The sequence below is a fragment of the Myxocyprinus asiaticus genome, chromosome 1 (genome assembly GCF_019703515.2).
Source record: "Myxocyprinus asiaticus isolate MX2 ecotype Aquarium Trade chromosome 1, UBuf_Myxa_2, whole genome shotgun sequence".
NCBI lineage: Eukaryota > Metazoa > Chordata > Actinopteri > Cypriniformes > Catostomidae > Myxocyprinus > Myxocyprinus asiaticus.
Genome location: NC_059344.1, coordinates 60360882 through 60375389, shown reverse-complemented (window position 1 = coordinate 60375389; position 14508 = coordinate 60360882). Strand labels below are relative to the sequence as shown.

Sequence of the window (14508 nt, the reverse complement as noted above, 5' to 3'; positions counted from 1 at the left end):
ATTAGGTAAAATATGGGAGGAAGTACTCCAAAGACTAAAAGAAGGAAAGGACTTTAAGTCGATCATAGTCCAAACGAAGACGGAAAAGCCTAATGTAAATAAATGTACAAATTGTGGCTTATAGACGTATGGGAGGCTAGTTCAGTGGTTCTCAATTTTTTTGGTTCAAGCCCCCCTTTGAAACAAGAAAACTTTTCAATTACTTTTTTCAATGTAAACACGCTAGATAGACGTCTTTGACGGTTGTCACGATATACATTGCTCTTTTGTTTTTTTTAGCATCTCACACAGCAGTCATGACTTTTACACGCATGCCAAGTTAAAAGAACTTCCATTCTGTTCTTTTCGTTGTGCTGCGTCGAGCATCAAACCCTGTTGCTGCATTTCTGTGTCAGTGGGATATTATTACCACAATGCTGTTGCGATATGATTGGAACATATGAGAACACATGCTATGTCATATTCTCGGCTCTTTGTCCCACCTGTGTGTTAATCCCAGTGCTAACCCAGAGCGCAGGGACTGTAGCTGCTGTTAACACTCTGAGTAGGTCACTGGATTAAGGGCTGTTTCCACAGTCACTAGCACTGCTCTCCTCGCCAGTGGAACACAACCATGCCCAGATCTGTGGGTAAATTGGCTAATACAAAATGTTCCACAGGTATTACAGCCCTTTCATTCATAACAAATCCTTAGCTGAGATGTGATCTACTGAACACCAAGTGCTGCTTCATGTGAAAATTGGAGCGTTTTCTGAAAATGAAAAGTATCGTAGACTTCTTTTTGTTAAGGCATGTTGATGTGTCACCTATTATGGGAACTTGCCTCTTATATAATTATTCAGATTATTTATAGACAGATTATTTGAGTGGCTCTGTTCAAAATTAAATACTGCTTACTGTACTGGATACAATGTATATGGCTGCGTCGTTTCTGGATCAGCTGTGTTAACAGAGTCATAAAAATACAGAACATTTCCGTACAGCATACGGTTTGCATACTTATGTTTTCACATAACACATGTCAACTTACTCTACATGCTGACATTAATATGAACATAATGATCATGTTTTAATGCCTTCATTGGTTTTACTCACAATTTCACAGTATTTCTCCATGAATAGACTTGTCTGTCTAATACTCTCATTCTTTTTGTTCTGCTCTTGTTTTTCACTTCCTCTCTCTTCATCTCCACTATATATCTCTCTTTACTCTTGAAGGCCCCTCTGGACCAGGCCAGTGAGGTGTCCCTGGTTTTGTCTGGATTTGAAGCGGGGAAAAGGAACTTCCTACAGCTTATGGACAAGGATGGGGAGCAGCCTCAGATAGCTTCAGTGAGTCTACATGTGAGCAGTCATGCACACCTAAAGGGATGGTTCACCCTAAAATGAAAGTTCTGTTATTATTTACTTACCGTCCCTCATGTGTTCCAGACCTGTATGCTGTTATATTTTCAGTGGAAAGCAAAAGGAGAATTTAAGCATCCGAATGTAGCTCTTCTATACAATAATAGTTCAGTCATTGCGGCTACAAAAAGGACAAAAAGAGAAATATAAAAGTAGTCCATATGAGTCATGTTCTGCATTCCAAGTCTTTTGAATCCATACAATATCTTAGTGTGAGAGACAGACTGAAATGTAAATCTATGTTCACCAAAAATCATACCCTCTGCTGCAGCTCTCCAATCTCATTCTGCATTCTTCATATTTGAACTGTCGCATTGTGCTTGTTGAAGATACAAAAGAACCAATTTGGACTGGTCAATAGGATGATGTTATCGGATATCAACAATATCTAACTAAGATCCTGGTGTCGAATGCGACACTCAGTTGACAGACGATGATAGACAAAATTGGGAAATGGCATAACTATGGATCTGGGAAGTCACCTAATTTATTAAACAGTGGCCAGTGTGTGAAACTAGCACCCGCCAAATGCGACAAGGCTGAATCCAGTTCGCAAGCTCTTTATCCAAATGTATTTCATGTGCTTTTAAGTCCTCGTGGTCGCGTAGTGATTCGCCTCAATCCGTTTGGTAGAGGGCGAATCTCAGTTGCTTCCACGTCTGAGACCATCAACCTGCACGTCTTATCACGTGGCTTGTTGAGCACGTTGCCACGGAGACATAGCGCGTGTGGAGGCTTCACGCCATCCACCGCAGCATCCGCGCTCAACTCACCACGCACCCAACCGAGAACGAACCACATTATAGTGACCACAAGGAGGTTACCCCATGTGACTCTACCCTCCGTAGCAACCGGGCCAATTTGGTTGCTTAGGAGACCTGGCTGGAGTCACTCAGCACGCCCTGGGATTTGAACTAGTGAACTCCAGGGGTGGTAGCCAGCGTCTTTTACCATTGAGCTGCCCAGGCCCCCGATCAGCCACAACATTTAAAACCATCTGCCTAATATCATTTAGGTCCCTCTCGTGCCTCCAAAACAGCTCAGACCCATTAAGGCATGGACTCCACAAGACCTCTGAAGGTGTCCTGTGGTATCTGGCACCAAGACGTTAGCAGCAGATCCTTCAAGTCCAAGGGGGAGTTGCAAGGTGGGGCCTCCATGGATCGGACTTGATGTGCTGGACCAACCAATAGATGCTCAATCGGATTGAGATCTGGGAAATTTGGAGGCCAAGTCAGCACCTTGAACTCAAACCATTCCTGAACTATTTTTGCAGTGTGGCAGGGCACATTATCCTGCTGAAAGAGGCCACTGCTATCTGGGAATACCGTTGCCATGAAGGGGTGTACGTGGTCCGCAACAATCATTAGGTAGGTGGTACATGTCAAAGTAACATCCACATGAATGCCAGGACCCAAGGTTTCCCAGCAGAACATTGCCCAAAGCATCATTCTGCCTCTGCCAGCCTGCCTTCTTCCCATAGTGCATCCTGCTGCCATCTCTTCCTCAGGTAAATGACACACACGCACCCGGCCGTCCACATGATCTAAACGAAAACGTGATTCATCAGACCAGGCCACCTTATGGTCCAGTTCTGACGCTAACGTGCCCATTGTAGGTGCTTTCGGTGGTGGCCAGGGGTCAACATGGGCACTCTGACCAGTCTGCTTCTATGCAGCCCCATACACAGCAAGCTGTGATTACACTGTGTGTTCTGACACCTTTCTATCATGGCCAGCATTAAGTTTATCAGCAATTTGTGCTAGAGTAGCTCTTCTGTGGGTTCGGACCAGATGGACTAGCCCTTCACTCCTCATGTGCATCAATGAGGCTTGAGCACCCTTGACCCTGTCACCAGTTCACCGGTTGTCCTTCTTTGGACCACTTTTGGTAGGTACTAACCACTGTATACCGGGAACACCCCACAAGACCTGCCGTTTTGGAAATGCTGTGACCCAGTCGTCCAGCCATCACAATTTGGCCCTTGTCAAAGTCGCTCAGATCCTTACGCTTGCCCATTTTTCCTGCTTCCAACACATGAAATTGTTCACTTGTTGCCTAATATATCCCACCCCTTGACAGGTGCCATTGTAACAAAATAATAAATGTTATTCACTTCACCTGTCAGTGGTTTTAATGTTGTGGCTGATCAGTGTATATCTTTGTATTAAAGAAACAAAGGCGAAAGTGATTAAAGAGCCCCTATTATGTTCATTTACAGGTTCATAATTTTATTTTGGGGGTCTACTAGAATAGGTTTACATGCTTTAATGTTCAAAAAACAAATTTTTTTTCTCATACTGTACATTGCTGCAGCACCTTTTTTCACCCTCTGTCTGAAACACTCTGTTTTAGCTCCTGTCTCTTTAAAGCCCCCCTTTCCGAAAAGCCCAGTCTGTTGTGATTGGCCAACCGCTTAGAGCATGTGTCAGAAATGTAACTCCCCTGACCATAACCAAAGTAGCCCTTAGGCGGGCATTATGTAAATGTGTTACATAGTGACATAGCTTAGTCATGGAAGTAATGGCTGGACTGCAAACCAGCATTTCAGGAAGTTCAGGAGCAGTGTTTTCTGTGGAAGAGAGAACTGTCTTTTGCATGGACTTTGTGCTTTGTAATTTTGCAGACCTTTTACATGCACAAACAGCTATATTACACACTAAAGGAAAGGTAAAATCCCCAAAAGCATAATAGGGCCTCTTTAAATCATAAAATAATACAAGACACGTTCACCTTGAACCTAAAATGAGTTCTATTTTCTTTTCTTTAGGCAACATTAACTGTATTGCTAAAACACAATAAAACTCAAATTCGATAAGAAAACATTTGGCAACATTATATTGGGAGTACAAGGGAATTTATTAGGCTTTATTATTATTATCTTTACATAATTGTCTTTAGTTCTTAATCTGTAGGCTATTAGTAATTTTCCACCTGTTGTTATTGACGGATGCTTGGATGACGTTGGAGACGGTAAATGATGCTTTTTATGATGCCTTTTTTTTTTTTTTTTTTTATAACCCTTTTTGGGTTTGTGACAGCCCCTAGTTACTGTGAACTGTCTTTGCATGGAAACAAGCTGTGTAAAAATTTTGTAAAATGTCACATTTTGTGTTCTTTGGAAAAAAATTAACCCCATACAGGTTTGGAATGATGTGAAGGTGTGTAAATAAGGATAGAATTTTTGTTTTTGGGTTAACGATCCCTTTAAGAAAACAGACTCCTCCTAGGGTTTAAAAGTAATAGTGTATCTTAACCTTGTGTGTCCCCTTGTAAAAACACATGGGCATTGTAGTTTGGCTTCGCTATCACATAATTTAATTTAAACCGACTGATCTCAGTTCAGGACACTCTGGGCTGTCAGTAAAGGGTGTCATGTGACAAAACAACATGTCGATGATCATAGCGGAGTTTGTCTTTGGGAAAAACACCCAAAAAAACTACATCTGGAAAGAAACCTCATTAAGTTTTTACATTGAAACTTGTTTGAGTCTAGACTAGAGTCTCTAGTTTCATCCGATATTCCATTTTAAAATTTTTAGCTATTTATCGAGAAACGCCACACTGCTAAACACAATGTACTTTAATGTGTACTTTAGCGCTATTTTTCCTTAGAAATCCTATATTCACTGTGCATTATCACATTGAGAATCAGTGGTTTCATCTAAAAGCTGAAAAATGAGGCTTTATATGGAGTTAGGATGAAAATAAGGTGCATTTCTAACTGTTCTGAAACCAGTGCAGACAGACAGAGGTTAAGTCAAGTTAAGTCAAGTCAAGTTGCGAACAGTGCAGAGGTCAAGTCATTCACTAAATAGGGAGCAAGTGATCATCCTAAAGCTTTCCTATACAGCTAAGTGCATTCACTCTTAAAAATCCGACTAAAAGTTATTTTTAGTTTCAGGCTGCAGATGATGTTTGGACCACTCAACATTTTTGGCAGACATGGGACAATGATAATCAGTTCATAGATTCAGAATTTATAATGCTAAATTTGATTTTAATGTGGTTGGCAGTGATTGGATGCTGCTGACCATTACTTTGTCTCAGAATGAATTATGCTAATTTCTGATTGTTAGTGCTTCAGCACAGGCTATCACTTGTTTGCTTGACAGTGCAAAGAGAGAACATTGAGATTTTGTTGCCAGATTTGAAAACATATTGTAACATAAGTCAAATCATTTTTATTTGTGCTTTTCCCAGTACACATTGTTCCAAAGCAGCTTTAAAGAAAATCAGCTGTAATGTCTGTAACGTCTAAAAAAACATGAATAACCAACAGTCATGGAATCATACACTACTAAACTCCTGAAATCAAAATCTGACTTTCTATAGATTGGTATTATTTTCAATTTAACACAATTTGGTCCCGCTGTCCACATGAAGAAGTCAAATTTTAGGAAAACTATTTGCTCTAGAATCATAATTTTTTGCATGTTTATTAGGTGCTACTAGTTAAAAACCAAAAAGGGAAATGGAAAACGCACTTAGCAGTCATGCTCTGGTCTCAGGAGGTTAAGGTTATATATTCTTGTGTGCTTAATGAGTAATTGGATTTTAATGACGAAAAGATGCATTAAAAGAAGATATTGATATAATTTCCTGTTGAGGGATTTGAATGGCAGTAGATCTTATGTCTGTTATGCATACAGTGAAAGTTTACAGTCAGCATTGCATGTGTAGCCATGTCCATATGTTACTCTCTTTCAGGATGAGTCTGGGACGGCGGACAGCAGTGGTCTTGACGACAGCTCTCAGGACCGCTTCATTGGACCCTTACCACGGGATAGTACCATGAGCTGCAGCAGCGATTTCAGCAGCCCCAGTTACTCGTACTCCTCTATACTCAACAAATCAGAAACAGGTAGGTTTGCTTAAGCATGCTTTTTGTATGAAGTGCATTATCAGCAACTTCGCCACACAAAGTTACTCTCCTCTTTTGTCTTTGTCCTCTGCTCTGCAGGTTATGTTGGTTTGGTGAACCAAGCAATGACCTGTTACCTAAACAGCCTCCTCCAGACCCTGTTCATGACCCCTGAATTCAGGAATGCACTCTACAAGTAATCATTCTGCATCACATGGGTGGTGGGGTTGCTGGAGGCTGTTGTATTTGGTGTATTTGTTAGTAATAAAATATAAAAGTAATGTGCGTCGCTTATTAAAAAAAGGAACTATGTTGTAAATTAAAAAAAGTTACTTTTATTTTTACTTTCAAAGATCTGATTACGTAATGCTTACAGTTTAAAGACGTTAATCCAACACTGTTTCTCCACCAGTTGGGAGTTTGAGGACTCCGAGGAGGATCCAGTCACCAGTATCCCATACCAGCTCCAGAGGCTGTTTGTGCTCCTGCAGACCAGTAAGAAGCGCGCCATTGAGACCACAGACGTGACCCGCAGCTTTGGCTGGGACAGCAGTGAGGGTAAGAGCTCCTCACACGCATCACTTAACATCCCTTTGAGTAATTTTAGCCACATTAGTGCTGCTGTTATCAGATAGCTGGAGGAGTTTTGATCACTGTGAAACTCTATACCTCATCTGTGTTTCAGCCTGGCAGCAGCACGACGTCCAGGAGCTGTGTCGAGTCATGTTTGATGCACTAGAACAGAAGTGGAAACAGACTGAGCAGGTATATGTGATGCAGGCCCCACCCCCTCGTCACATGTCATTAATCCACAGCCATGATATCCCTATCACAGGGCCAGGACTTTATCCCTGTTTGAAAGCAGCAGAGAAATGCCATGTTCACACAGCAGCAGAATACAGTTGTCAGTCCTGCTTTGAAGTGCAAAATATGGTTACATTCGCACGAACAGTTCGGTTATAAACAAGAGTGACAACTGAATTCTATAACTGAACTGACTTCCTTAAATTTTTAGTACTCACCCACATTTTGAGAGTGAGTTTGGTAAACTAGTGCTGTGTGGGCGGAATCGCAGTGGATGACTAATCAGTCACGCCCAGTTATTTGTCCATAGCAGTACAAGGTAACACTACAATAAGGTTCCATTTGTTAACATTAGTTAATGCATTAGGTATCATTAACTAATATCAGATATCATTTAATGCATTAATCGTAATACAGTGCTGTGAAAAACACAAAATACAGTTTTGAAATTATAATGTTATTTATTGAAGCAAAAAAGTTATCCAATACCAACTGGGCCTGTGTGGAAAAAGTATTTGCCCCCTTAGTTACTAAATCCTCAAATCTATGAAACTGCGTTCGTAATGGGGTTCAGCTGGACTAGACACACACAGGCCTGATTATTGCCAGCCCTGTTCAATCAAATCAACACTTAAATAGAACTTTTTCAGCAGCATGATGTTGGCTAAAAGGTCTCACCCAGTAGCACACTATGCCAAGGTCGTAAGAAATTCCAGAAATGATGAGGAAAAAGGTGATTGAAGTACATTAGTCTTGGAAGGGTTAAAAAGCTATTTCAAATGCTCTGGGACACCAAAAACAACAGTGAGAGCCATTATCTCCAGATGGAGAAAACTTGGCACAGTAGTGAACCTTCCCAGAAGTGGCCGACCTTGCAAAATTCCTCCAAGAGCACAGTGACGACGACATCCAGGAAGTCACAAAAAAAGCCAAAGACAACATACAAGGAACTGCAGGCCTCTCTTGCATCAATAAAGGTCACTGTTCATGACTCCATTATCAGAAAGACACTGGCCAAAAATGCCATCCATGGAAGTGGTGTGGCGAAAACCACTGCTAACCCAGAAAAACATTAAGGTTTGTCTGAATTTTGCCAAAACACACCTGATGAGTCGAAAGTGTAACTGTTTGGAAGACAGGGGTCCCGTTACATCTGGTGTAAATCAAACACAGAATTCCACAAAAAGAACATCATACCTACGGTCAAGCATGGTGGTGGTAATGTGATGGTGTGGGAATGCTTTGCTGCTTCAGGACCAGGGCGACTTGCAGTAACTGAGGGATACGTGAATTCTGCTCTCTACCAGAAAATCCTTAATGAGAACGTTCAGTCATCAGTCCTGGAGTTGAAGCTCAATCGCAACTGGATTATGCAGCAAGACAGTGATCCAAAGCATAGGAGTAAGTCCTCCTCTGAATGGGTCAAAAGAAGCTAAATGTAAGTTTTGGAGTGGCCTAGTCAAAGTCCTGACTTGAACCCGATTGAGATGCTGTGGCAGGACCTTAAATGGGCAGTTCATGCTGGAAAATCCTCCAATGTGGCTGAACTAAATCAGTTCTGCAAAGAAGAGTGGGCCAAAATTCCACCACAGCGTTGTGAAAGACTGATCTCGGAAGCGTTTGGTTGCAGTTGTTGCTGTTAAAGGTGGCACAACCTTTTGTTTTATGTTATGCCTTGTGATCCTGATTTTTCATACTAAAAACATCACTGCATATTAATATATATACAATATAATAATCTTCATTAATGTTTATAAATATACAGTTGTTCATTGTTAATTCATGCTAGTTCATAATGCATTATTTGATGTTAACCTATACAACATTTGTATGGGAATATGTTGAAATTAACATTAACCAAGATTAATAAATGCTGTTAAAGAATTGTTCGTGTTAACTAATGTAGTTAACAAATGAAACCTTACTGTAAAGTATTACACAGTATTATTCATTAATGAAAGCTAAAATGTAAACTAAATTCAGCTAACTGAAATAAAAACATAATTGGAAAAACTAAACACACACACACAAGTTTGGAATAATGTACAGATTTTGCTGTTTCGGAAGGAAATTGGTACTTTAATTCACCAAAGTGGCATTCAACTGATCACAAAGTATAGTCAGATCATTACTGCTGTAAAAAACAACATCATCACTATTTGAAAAAAGTAATTTTTGATCAAATCTAGACAGCATCCATCACTCCAACACCTTATCCTTGAGTAATCATGCTAAATTGCTCATTTGGTACTAGAAAATCACATGCCATTATATCAAACACTGCTTAACATTAAATGAAGCTTAACATTGTGTTTGTTTTTGAGTTGCCACAGTATGCAATAGACTGGCATGTCTTCAGGTCAATTTTAGGTCAAAAATGGCAAAAAAGAAACAGCTTTCTCTAGAAACTCATCAGTCAATCATTGTTTTGAGGAATGAAGGCTATACAATACTTGAAATTGCCAAAAAACTGAAGATTTCATACAAAGGTGTACACTACAGTCTTCAAAGACAAAAGGACAACTGGCTCTAACAAGGACAGAAAGAGATGTGGAAGGTCAGATGTACAACTAAACAAGAGGATAAGTACATCAGAGGCTCTAGTTTGAGAAATAGACGCCTCACATGTCCTCAGCTGACAGCTTCATTGAATTCTACCCGCTCAACACCAGTTTCATGTACAACAGTAAAGAGAAGACTCAGGGGTGCAGGCTTTATGGGAAGAATTGCAAAGAAAAAGCCACTTTTGAACAGAAAAACAAAAAGAAAAAGGTTAGAGTGGACAACAGATAATTGGAAAAGAGTGTTATGGATCTTAACCCCATTGAGCTTTTGTGGGATCAGCTAGACTGTAAGGTGCGTGAGAAGTGTCCAACAAGACAGCCACATCTATGGCAAGTGCTACAGGAAGTGTGGGGTGAAATGTCACCTGAGTATCTGGACAAACTGACAGCTAGAATGCCAAGGATCTGCAAAGCTGTCATTGCTGCATGTGGAGGATGTTTTGATGAGAATTCTTTGAAGTAGTTTAAGAAGTTCTGAAAATTTTTTTCAAATTGTAATAGTAATTTTTCACATTATTAATGTCCAGACTATACATTGTGATCAGTTGAATGCCACTTTGTTGAATAAAAGTACCAATTTCTTTCCATAAGAGCAAAATCTGTACATTATTCCAAACTTTTGGCCGCCAGTGAGTGTATGTATGTGTGTGTGTGTGTGTGTGTGTGTGTATATATATATATATATATATATATATATATATATATATATATATATATATATATATATATATATAACTTAAATACATTAATCAAGTTAAATAAAATAACAAAAAAATTATTGTACATTAAACATGAAAATGCCTCTTGATATTGACATTAGTTGGCCTTGAGAAATTTAACACTGTTAAACATAAATTATATCAGTAAATGCATTACATTTGGCAATCTAAAATACTGAATTAAAAACAGATAAAATAAAGTTTAACTAACAAAAATATACTGAAAAACTAAACTGAAGAAAACTAAACTGAAACTTGAAAACAAGAAAAAACTAAAGCTAAACTAAGAGTGAAAACTAAACTAAATTGAAAGGACAAATTGAAAAGAAAATGGAAATAAAAACTACATTTAAATTTCAAAACTAGAATAACCCGATTCTCACACACACACACACACACACACACAGTATTTATGCTGCTCCTGTAAGCTGTTGTATGAACAGGGCCCTTCAAGAGTCACACATCTTAGTAAATACGGTTGTCAGTACCAAACTCTGTGTGAACATAGCCAGAGTTTTCTGGGAGTGTCTAGGCATGATTTTTTTTTTTTTTTTTTTTTAATGCAAGAAGTGTAGACAGACTGGATTTACCCATGTCAGACACACACACACACACACCTTCTTTAGGGTTTGCAGCTGAGACCTGTATCAAACAATGAAAACTAATTGTTCTCTTCTAAACCGGTTGCTTTGCACTTTGTGCTGCCTGTGTGGTTGAAGCTAGACCTTAAACACTATTTTAAAATGTGTGCCAAACTAATTGTTTAGGTGAAAACACACATCCTGTAATTTTTGATTTTTCTTAATATACGTTACATTCCAAATGTATGGGTATGTTTGTTTTGTGCGGAGTGCCATACTCAAAGTGTTTTTATATACTGTCTTGTTTTGTTTTCCAGGCTGACCTGATCAACCAGCTTTACCAGGGAAAGCTGAAGGACTATGTGCGCTGTTTGGAGTGTGGCTATGAGAGCTGGAGGATTGACACATATCTGGACATCCCTCTGGTCATCAGGCCCTTCGGGGCAAGCCAGGCTTTTGGCAGTGTGGTGCGTCCACCCCTAATAATAACTATGATTTGTGTGCCGTTTACTAGCAAATGAAGTATTCACATCACCAGTAGCTTTAATGTCACCAGTTTACTCACCAAACCTTTTTTTTTATATATATATATATATATATTTATGTTTTTATATTTTTTTTTATTTTTATGGAATGGGCACAATGGAGACTGTTTGAAATGAACTACTGGAATAAAATTATGTGAATGCCCCACCACAGAGAATTGGTGCTTACAAGTAAAAGGAAATATAAAATGAAGAGTTATGTTATCTGTAAATGGATCTTTATGGCAGCAACAGGTAGGCTAAGCATAACACAGTGTCTTAACCAGGCGCAACATGACCAGCCACCAGCGACAAGTTTGTCTGTCCACACTGAGAGCAAAAATGCTGCGTAATGCGACACGACTGCAGCCAATTAAACACATTTAATGTTTAATATTCAGCAATGTGGAGTAGAGGTTGTGAATAGTGGATTTTGCCAATACTGGTAAAGCTGCACTCAGTAATTTGGGGCTAATTTAAAAAGTTTTACACATTAACAAATGAATTGAGTTTTTGTGTACTCTCACATTAGAGGAAGACTGTACTCTATAGTTTTCTATAAAAAATGTTTTTATTATACATGGTGCGGGTTACCCCTTCAGTGTGTTTCGCATGTCTCTTTGTTGTGTCATAGTTTCTGTGACTTGACCATAAGTTAGGCATGCTTCCTGTTTCATCGTATGCCAGAACTCCATTGTCCACCGTTAAATAATTGCTATCCAAATGCCAACCAAAAGAGTTTTTTTCGAGGAGCAGTGCTCTTTTACCAACATGACTTTGAGAAATGATTACGGTCTGAAAAGTGCTTTAGTGGCCACTCCTGGTTTACCTTTCGTTGGATGTATTTGCCCTCATTGTCCACTGATATTCTGTCTAACAGGAAGAGGCTCTGCAGGCCTTCATCCAGCCTGAGACTCTGGACGGGCCCAACCAGTACTTCTGTGAGCGCTGCAAAAAGAAATGCGACGCCCGCAAGGTAAGCAAGCACAGGATTGAGAGGGCATTTATGAAGATCTGCCCCATATTTTTGTGCTTCATTCAATGTTTTATGTCTCCAGGGTCTGAGGTTCCTTCATTTCCCATACCTGCTGACTCTGCAGCTAAAACGCTTTGACTTTGATTACACCACTATGCACCGCATTAAACTGAACGACCGCATGACCTTCCCAGAGGAGCTGGACATGAGCCCTTTCATCGATGTAGAGGATGAGGTGAGAAGCGGCTTTATGCACACTCACCTCTCTAATGAGCCCATCAATAACAATTAACTGATGATCTTTTCAGGCCTGTTTACACCTGTAGACATCTGTTTCTGCTAATCTGATCACATGTGGCCAGCCTAGACAGATTGCCTTATAAACTTGGTATTAACACACATCCCATAAGCACCTCTATTAAGCATGACTACTTTTAATCTGAATTCTTTGAGGGGAGGGTCTCTGATTTTGTGACTAAATTTTTTTTACAGTTCTCGACTGATATGGGTATTACAGTGGGCATTTCCGACATGATATTTTGAGCAGGATGGCTCATATAATACTAGGCGTGGACGGTATGACCAGTGATCGTATATCATGATGTGAATAATTTATATCACGATAACTATTGACCTGTTTCATGTGAAACTTTCTTCAGGAGTTAAAAGAAGCTCTTACATTCATACAGACAGGATCATCACAGACATCTTTTTTTAACACTGTGACTAACTCAGAAAACAACACAAAAACATCTGTAACTTCTGAATGAGAGATGTTTACAGTGATGTGCCGGTGGGTGTCACACATCAGACTCGCCAGATGAATCGTGGATAAAATCTTTAAATGTCCGCGAAAGTTCAATTTGGCAATATTTGTGCTGTCTTCAGACCTGTATGAACCTTTCCTGGGACATGGATCAATGGATCACAATTTTTCATGTTTTTCTTGATATCGTTTTTCGAGTGTTTTTCTATTCACCGCCATTGTTTCCTCCCACTGATGGTCACAAATATGGCTGCTGCGGGGAAAAGTGACGTCACTGAAACAGGTCAATATACTGTATCTCACAATCTAGGTTAAGTTTTCTAAAAAAATCTATAAAAATTTGTTTATGTATTGAATTACCATATTGTAATTATTTCTGAATAATCCAGTCAGTGAATTAAATACTTTATAAACTTCCTCATATATAATTTTCTCATTATTTGGAACTTTTTATTATTATTTGGAAACATAGTCAAAGTAAAAAAAAAAAAAAAAACTCACTTTGGCTTCAAATTGACTATTTATTTATTTATTTATTTTTATCCAATTTGGAATGCCCAGTTCCCACTAGTTACTCCCCTCAATCCGGGTGGCGGAGGACAAGTCCCAGTTGCCTCCGCTTCTGAGACTGTCAATCCGCGCATCTTATCATGTGGCTCGCTGTGCATGACACCGCGGAGACTCGCAGCATGTGGAGACTCATGATACTCTCCGCGATCCACACACAACTTACCACGCCCCATTGAGAACGAGAAACCCTAATTACAGCCACAAGGAGGTTACCCCTGGCTGAACGGCCAGGTCCTTCAGTCTCTATCACGCACATACTGGGTCTCTCTCAGGCAATTTCGTTTTCTAAACTAGTTTGGATGAAAGTGAGAGTGTTTTCGACATCAGTTTGCCGGCATCTCTCGTACGCATGGTTCACTTCTTGTGGATGAAGAATCTTCATTCTCCATACAGTAAATCCGCTCCCGTGTTTATTATGCCTGGGACATGTTGCGTGTAATGAACAAGCCTGCACTGCTCCACACAATCAGTTTCTGTGTTAGGATGTGCAGTTGAGTCGAGCAAGTACCTCCTGGAAATGTAGATACAGTGCATCCGGAAAGTATTCACAGCGCTTCACTTTTTCCACATTTTGTTATGTTACAGCCTTATTCCAAAATGGATTAAATTCAGTATTTTCCTCAAAATTCTACAAACAGTACCCCATAATGACAACATGAAAGAAGTTTGTTTGAAATCTTTGCAAATTTATTAAAAATAAAAAACGAAGAAAATCACATGTACATAAGTATTCACA

General features: G+C 39.6%; 1 protein-coding gene across 1 annotated transcript in view; it reads left to right on the top strand.

Annotated features, from left to right (window-relative positions):
• Positions 1-14508, top strand: part of LOC127440404 (ubiquitin carboxyl-terminal hydrolase 47-like) — a 57586-nt gene that overhangs the window by 21316 nt on the left and 21762 nt on the right. The window contains exons 3-10 of the mRNA XM_051696950.1: positions 1219-1332; positions 6115-6268; positions 6368-6464; positions 6681-6826; positions 6954-7033; positions 11254-11403; positions 12341-12436; positions 12519-12671. Coding sequence (XP_051552910.1) covers positions 1219-1332; positions 6115-6268; positions 6368-6464; positions 6681-6826; positions 6954-7033; positions 11254-11403; positions 12341-12436; positions 12519-12671 — 990 coding nt within the window. The remainder of the gene's footprint in view (positions 1-1218; positions 1333-6114; positions 6269-6367; positions 6465-6680; positions 6827-6953; positions 7034-11253; positions 11404-12340; positions 12437-12518; positions 12672-14508) is intronic.